The following is an 8,285-nucleotide window of genomic DNA, read 5'->3' on the forward strand; positions in this document are numbered from 1 at the left end:
AATGGTGTTGGTGGTGTTCTTTATATATTCTGTTTCTGTACAGGTATTCCTGGATTTCAAGGGCTGCCTGGTCTTCCCACTATGAGCATAAAAGGAAGCAAAGGTGTTAGAGGAGCAGATGGCATACAAGGACCAATGGGCCCAGCTGGTGACAGTGGTCCTCCGGGTCCAAAAGTCAGTGAAAAGAATGCTACGTGTTTCTTTTACATTGAAAACATTGAAAACAGTGTTTCAATTGTAAATTTCATTCTTACCATGAAAATAACACCCACAGTGAAAGAAATAAATGCGTAATAAAGATACTAAAATGGATATTAAAAACAGCTGTCGTAAAATTAAGCAGACCAAAAAGGAATCGTTGAGTATTTCTGACATGTCATTTCTTTGGCCATTAGGTATTACAGAATGATATTAGCAATGATATGACTGTTTCTAACATGCTGAAAAATTGAGCAAATTATTTTAGTTGTGGGATGTTCCATGTACATAACCCTTAAAGTATTTTTGAACAAAAAAGAAATGTTCTTTGTTGCATGCAGATGTTGCTTTGTCTTCATTATTGATGATATCTGATTTCCAGGGAGTAGAAGGTCGGCCAGGTTATCCTGGTGCTAGAGGGGATCCTGGCTTTCTTGGATTTCCAGGTGTAAAAGGTATTCATGTACTTTCTATGTATGCTTCTGTGAGGCAAACAGAAAAATTTCCATATTGTGTTGTAACAGTATATGTAATAGCACCTACCAGGTCAGATCCTAGAGACATGGAGTTTTTCCGTCAAGAGCAGAATGCATGTCAGCTGTGAAAGAAAGCATTCACTAAGAGAGCATTTTTTCTGTAGTTAAATGCTCTGAGTATGTTCAAAATGCTGTTAAAGTGAGGAACGGCTGCAGCTTCAATTGTCTCCATTTCAGGCAACTTCAAAATGTTCGTCTTACTAATGATGTGTAAAGACATTGGAACAGGGTTTGCTAATTAGAAATGCCACACCACCACTAAACGATGTGATTTTTGGCGACCTCTTAGCTATGAACTCAGGAGTATTTAATCATAATTATGATACAAAGCACTAGGTTGTTTTCTTGCCATAAAACAGTCCCAATTATGATCTCATTCACCAGTTTATCAGCAGACAAACTATAAAATGTATTAGACTTATTGATTTTATATTCCCAAGGGTTAGTCAGATAAGCTGCTGGCTAAGAGTTCTTTAAGACTTTGTCTGTGTGTGTGTGATCTGATTTAGGCCTGCATCATTCCAATATGTTCATTTTCAGTTACCTAATATAAAATAATACACAATTGTCATTTACTTGTTAAACCCACTGCTTTGTGTTCCATGCTGTATATTTTATGTTTATAGTTCTAATTTTAAAAATCACTGTACAGACAATGATTATACTTTCTCATTTCTTCACACTGTCAGTCAAATCTCCTGGCTCAGTAAAAGTTTTCCTTTATTATTATTTACAGCAGAGCTGTTAGGGAATATTCTGGATGTAACCTCATATTTTACACTGTGAAAGGAATTGTTTGTTAAGTTTCAAACTTTTGAAGAACTTCATAATCCTCCTGACAGCCATCAGTATAACTTACAATTGGGATTGAAGGGAGTTGAACTGCATTACAGGGATATGGAAACAAATTATTAACAGATTACACTTGGCCTATGAATTCCAAAGTAACAAAAGACACGTAGAAGTGCACTCTCCTATTTCAAATGAGGCTGCTGACTGTGTTACTCTTCAGAAAGGTTGCATGGATCACACAAGACTCATAAATCTGACAGTTGTTTTGACATTTCAAAGCAGAAAAAAAAAAAAACCAAACGTATTTCCAATCTCTTTCTTCAGGAGAGAAGGGTAATCAAGGACCACCTGGACCACGAGGGGCAGAAGGACCAAGGGGACCAAAAGGCCAACCCGGTAACTATTGTTACAACTTTTATTGGAATACCAGCTAACTTAGCTTGATTTTGTTGGTGGTGTTTTGTTTTAACAATTTTGCTTGTTTTTAACATAAGAGTTCTTCATTACATTTTTCTTCTAGGTCCACCTGGTGTCTCTGGGAGAATATTCTCTGTCCCAGGGAGCAAGGGGCCTCCTGGACTGCCAGGAATCCCAGGCACACCAGGTGATCAAGGAGTTCAAGGGATTCCTGGATTACAAGGTAGTTTATAATTTTATCTCTGAACATGTTTGTGTGTCTCATACGATGGAACATTTCAGTTTGGCAGGAAAACACACAGCTGGATAGAAAATTGATATATTTTTTAAAATACGTCTCAGAATTTTAAAATAACTCTTGTTATTTTTATTATTGCCTTGTTAACAACCTTGTATTTGTAACCTGGCCCATTCCATCTGCTCACCACACCTGCAGTCAAAGAGCGTGCAAGTTTTTCCCTCAGTATAAGGCTAATCAACAAAAATGGTAGAAGTGAAGCCTGCCATGGCTGTGAGGAACGTGGGAACAAGAATCAAGTGAGATGAGGTGGATGTTATCTCAACCACCAACCATGTTCTCATACCACAGCTTTCCACACCAGGAGGGAACTTCTCAGAGTCTTGGACCTGACTGACTCGGGAATGACAAAATTCCCTCTGGCATAACAAAGCAGACATTAAATAACTGTTCTTTTACACCTTCCTTAAATTTGTTTTACAAAGGAGCTACATTATTTATGGTATTATGAACTGTGAACAACATGATTATGACCTGTTATTATGTTTTTGAAATATTCCTATAGTTTAACACATGCTAAAAAGTAAAAGCTATTTGCTGTGATTTATGTACAAGTTCTTTATGAGAATAATCATTTTCTAAATATATTCAGTACTTCCTTGTCATCTTCTTAATGTGAAATATGCTGATAGTAATACTATGGACAGACCCAACATTTGTGAACTTTGCACTGCTGTTCTTATTCTAACACAGCTACATTCACAGAGGGATTTTAATTTCATTTATTAAAGTCTAGCATAATACTGCTATATTAATCTGTTTTTCTTGATTTCTATTTAGGACCTAAAGGAGTAAAAGGTCTACCAGGAAGTTTTGGTCGTCCAGGTCAACCAGGACAGCCTGGTCCAAAAGGAGACAGGGGATTTCCAGGACAAAGAGGTACAAGAAAGCAGACATCTGTTTGACTACTACTGAAATTATAAATAAACTGTATTCCCAATTTTCATCAAGTCTTCTTTTGGCATATATTGAGATTCTGTAACAGTTGCAGTAGCGCATGCTTAGCTTTTAACAGATTCATGTTCACAACAGCAATAGTAGTTTGCAACATTTATAAAAGTGTGCCTTGACTGTGCTCCTCTGTTACTAACTACATTTACTCACCCACTTGAAAATCTGTTCAAATCAGTGTGCCTTTACATGATGTCAACTTGAATATTTAAACTAAATAATTTAAACTTAAAAAAAAAAAAAAAAAAAGTTTTCACAATGCCACAAACTGATGCAAAGTAAAGCTAGGTCCAAAAAGGAAAGCTAGGTGAGCTAGATTCAAAGGAATTAATGAATCTAGTAAAAACTGTTATTCATTTTTAATTTAAATTTCTTTTGCTTACTTTCAAGTGGTTTCACTAATTCAAGTAAAGCAGGAATTCAAAGAACATGATGATATTTGCTTCACCTTCACAGGGCAACCTGGATTGATTGGCTTCCCTGGCCTACAGGGATTGCCTGGATCACCAGGTACTACCACCACTGGTCCAACAAGAAGAGGTTTTATCTTCACTCGACATAGTCAATCAACAAAGATTCCTTCATGCCCACCTGGGACATCACAAATCTACATTGGCTATTCACTGCTTTTTGTACAAGGAAATGAACGAGCGCATGGACAAGACCTTGGTACTATATTAGTGAAATGTTCATATCACCTTCTGTAGGGTACAGTAATGCTAAGCTGTCTTCATGAAACCAAACTCGTTGTGTCTGAGATGAACATTGGCTTCAACTATCAGTGGTCTGCTGCTCTGAGTAAATTTCAGTAATCACAATTCAAAAGACAGCTTTCCTTCTTCTCCTATACTTTGTTTTGCTCTCCATACATGTTTTCAGGAGCAATTTGGTTACTTCTGAATAGATGCCTAGTGTAAATGTCAGTAGCATCTGTGTAGGGCTGACAGTAATATTATGAGGTGTAGGGGAGCACAGTGCTTTGTGGATGACAGATTGAGTGCTATAGTGTCAGAAATGGCCTCATAACCTTGTGTTTAATCCCTGCCATTGTGTCAAGGACTGATATCATTCAGTAAGACAGTATTTTTAACAGATTTTGTTCTTGGCCCTTGATTTTTAAATACTTACTTTTATCTATGTGATAAGTATTTTGATTTCATGCAGTTTCACTGTATAGACCTTAACTCTTTATAGTCATCAATTTTTAAAATTTTTCCCTGGTCTCCTTTGTCATGCTGAATATAGTCTCCTATTTGTCACAAATTTCTCTCTTCTGTACTTCAGGAACAGCTGGTAGCTGCTTGCAGAGATTTACCACCATGCCATTCTTATTCTGCAATACCAACGATGTGTGCAGTTTTGCTTCTCGCAATGACTATTCATACTGGCTGTCAACTGCAACAGCAATGCCAGTAGACATGGCACCAATTTCTGGTAAAGCACTAGAGCCCCATATAAGCAGGTAAGAGTATAAGAATTTTAGTTTTTCTGGCCAGCAGCCACACAGAGTGCAAGTTATTTTGAACAATAAATCTTAGAGAAGCACCTTTACCTCAGTAAATAGAAGCATTTTTTATAATTGCTTGATTTTTTTAATTAATTTATGTATTTTTTTTATTACTCATCTGAATATATCGGATATTCAGTATTCTCTGAGAAAAGTTAGATTATAGGTAAGGTACTGCCACAGGCTTAATTAGTGTAGCTGACATGAGAAAAGGGAAAACAGTTCTACTGCTCGTAATGACGTAGAGGTATATATGCACACATGCACATACACACATATTTTTAATACTCATGTCATATATATTAGAAGCAGGCTAAAGTGGCATAATGACAGTTTCAATGTTTGTAATACAGTACAAGTCAATTTCTGTTTCCAATTACATCTAATAAATTTACTGTAGTTGTTGAAGAACATTATAAACTGGAGCTGAAGGGTCTCTGCTATAAAACACCCTCGTATAAATGCGAACCTTTTCATTTGCTTTAGGATGCCTGAAAAAGATAAGAGCCTCTTAAGGGGGAAAGCTTTAAAAGACCAGGATTAGAAAAACAAAAAATAGGAAGGCAAGCTTTCAATTCTTCCTTCTAGTCTGCTCTACACAGTTGTTGCAATCTAGTAGCTCAGCTTCAGACTTTTTGCATTTAGGAAATAAAGTATTTTTTAAATTTCATACTAGTGAATAAAGGTACAGAACTTTGATCTAAACCATAGCAACATAAAATAATGAGCACGTGATGAAAGTAAAATTTAGAGTGTTACTTTGGTAAAGGCAGTATTAGGAAAGTCAAATGCTCTGGAATTAGTTCTTATCTTTCACCAACTTCTGTCTAATAGATATTGCAAAAAAGGGTATTTGGATTACCTTCAATTTACTGATCTCCTCATTCAACAGCAGAAATGTAAGTGAGGTACAGTATTTCTAGTGAGCCCTAGATTTGGGTAGCTAGTATCATAGCAGATGCAGCTTTTGGTCTGCTTACATATTTTCCCTCACTCTGCACTGAATGCATGCGTGCTTCTTCTTACAGATGCATTGTCTGTGAAGGACCTGCAATGGTAATAGCAGTTCACAGCCAAACAACTGCAGTTCCTGCATGTCCAGGAGGCTGGATATCTCTCTGGAAGGGATTTTCTTTTGTTATGGTAAAGATAAAAACACTGGAAATACTCATTTTCCTTCATCTCACTTTCAGTAGCATTTTCATCTATGTTTGTGTCTTAATAATGGCTAATTTTTTTTCTTTGCCTGGAATGAGACAATAATTCTATTAACTCTTATTTAATGACAAAAGCATAGAAACAACTATTCCGATCTGTCAGGAAATAAGTGGCAGAAGGAAAAGGGGGCATAATGAAAGGAAAACAACTGGATTTTAGTCTCACAAAAATAACTGCACACTCATGTGTTCTGCTGAGCTCTTGGGAGGACAGGTTTGGGGCCTGGGGTGGTTAAAGCAGTCCTGACCACAGATGCACAGAAATAAGCTACCTGCTACTATGCCTGGCAGTTCTTCTTGTAATTCAGGTCTTTGGGCCAATCTTCATAGAAAGCTAAAATCAAAACAAATGCAGTACACTCTCTACAGAGGACTGCTTCAGCAATTTTGGTGCCATAATGAGATATTAGTGAAGAAAGTAAATAATGTGCTTGCAAGGTGAGATCTGAGAATGGGAATAAGGGGTGTATCTATACCAGGGGAGTGGCACTTCATCTTTGTTATCCATGACTGAGGCATACCATAGGGATGCCAGCAAATGAGGGTAAGAGACAGAAATAAAAATCCCTCTTCAAAGGTCTGATTGGTTTGGTTTGTTTTTGTTTGTTTGTTGCATGATGGAAAGTCCTTTTAGTGTGGAATTTGTTGTCGCTCCTGTCATTTGGCCCTAAGTTATAATAAACATCTTTGGGGAAAAAAAATTTTCTCAGCTTCTGGCTAAATTACAGTCTTTTCAAACATCATCAAATTTAAATGTATTTTTCCAGCAAATATTCTGCTGTCATAAATTGTTGTAGAGCTCTTTCTACAAGCATTGTCAGAGAATCAGAGAATGAAAATGCATTCTTTGTTTTTTTTGTGTTTGGAGAAGGAATCAATTTAACAAAAATATGAATGGGAGCAACACACACAAGATGAAATTTAGCTTATTTGTAATTCAGTTACTGTAGCCCTCAAATGGATGGAAGCCAGCTATTTTATAGACATTTTGCTCGTTTACATTTTAAGGCTTTTCTTAGAGCAGAAAAAGGCCTTTGCAAGAACTAAGAAATAGCATAACTATGCTTGAATTTTCATAAAGTTTCTGTACTTCATTGTGAGTCTGATAAAACTAATCTATGCTAATTTTTGTCTTGTCCAAGATATGGCACAGAACATATGATAAACTTCAGAGATTTTTTTTTGCCTGCAGTTTACTAAAAGCTGATGCAAAAGTTCTCCTCTAAAAGCATTGATTGGTTGTTACAGTATACAAGTGCTGGCTCAGAAGCTTCTGGCCAAGCACTGGCGTCTCCTGGATCTTGTCTGGAAGAATTTCGAGCCATCCCATTCATAGAGTGCCATGGCAGGGGGACGTGCAACTACTACACAAACTCCTACAGCTTCTGGTTGGCATCACTAAATCCAAGAAGAATGTTCAGGTAAACTGTGCTTTCTCAGCAGCCTCAGCCCTACTTCCTTCACCTATGCACATTGCATCCATGCTGCAGATGGCTTACAAGCCAGTAACTGCCTACATAACAAGCAAAGTCTCCCCTAGTAATTCCCATCAAATTAGACATCCCCATTTATCAGGTTTATGGTCATTACATAGCACAAAGAGACCTAAAGTGAGACAAACATCTGATTCATAGTCATAGAATGGCTTGGCATGGAAAGGACCATAAAGACCATCTTGTTCCAGCTCTCCAGTCATGGGTAATGACACTTCCCACTACATCAGATTGCTCAAAGCCCTATCCAGCCCGGCCTTGAACGTTTCTACAAATGGGGCATCCATGTCTTCTCTAAGCAACCTGTTCTGATGCCTCACTACCCTCATAGTGCAGAATTTCTTCCTTATATCTAACCTAAATCTACCCTTTCTCAATTTAAAGCCCTTACCCATGTCCTTACGTTGTTGGGATCCCCAGGGGTGAACCCAAAACTTGAGGTGGAGTCTGTAGAGAGCAGAGCAGAAAGAGAGGAGCACCTCCCTCACCCTGCTGTTCACACTTGCTTTGATGTAGCCATGGTTACAGTTGGCTTTCTGGGCTGCAAGCACACGACGCCAGGTCACCTTGAGCTTTTCCTCAACCAACAACTTCAAGTCCTCCTCCTCAGGGCTCCTCTCAATCTATTTTCTACTCATCTTGGATTTTTGCTCAGGATTGCCTCAACCTATCTTCCGGATCTTGAAGTTAGCCTTTTTGAACTTCATTCCGTATACAGAGTTTCATCACCTCTCCCTAGTTTTTAACAGCAATAACAAAAAGTAAATGTTTTCTTTCTTTTAGGAAACCTATGCCACAGACATTGAAAGCAGGAGAACTAGAAAACGTCATCAGCCGTTGTCAGGTCTGCATGAAGAGACCAGTATAAACAATGGC

The 8,285-nt window shown here is 37.7% G+C and overlaps 1 protein-coding gene across 1 annotated transcript in view; it reads left to right on the top strand.

Moving 5' to 3' along the window:
* The window catches only part of COL4A3 (collagen type IV alpha 3 chain), a gene marked incomplete at its 3' end in the record, with an annotated part of 56,673 nt that extends 48,396 nt beyond the window's left edge, over positions 1–8,277 (top strand). The window contains exons 43-52 of the mRNA XM_079539900.1: positions 44–174; positions 581–653; positions 1,851–1,922; positions 2,047–2,166; positions 3,022–3,120; positions 3,649–3,861; positions 4,477–4,654; positions 5,728–5,842; positions 7,165–7,337; positions 8,193–8,277. Coding sequence (XP_079396026.1) covers positions 44–174; positions 581–653; positions 1,851–1,922; positions 2,047–2,166; positions 3,022–3,120; positions 3,649–3,861; positions 4,477–4,654; positions 5,728–5,842; positions 7,165–7,337; positions 8,193–8,277 — 1,259 coding nt within the window. The remainder of the gene's footprint in view (positions 1–43; positions 175–580; positions 654–1,850; positions 1,923–2,046; positions 2,167–3,021; positions 3,121–3,648; positions 3,862–4,476; positions 4,655–5,727; positions 5,843–7,164; positions 7,338–8,192) is intronic.
* Positions 8,278–8,285: the final 8 nt, after the last annotated feature.

This window comes from Tetrao urogallus (genome assembly GCF_951394365.1).
Source record: "Tetrao urogallus genome assembly, chromosome: 9".
Taxonomy (NCBI): Eukaryota; Metazoa; Chordata; class Aves; order Galliformes; family Phasianidae; genus Tetrao; species Tetrao urogallus.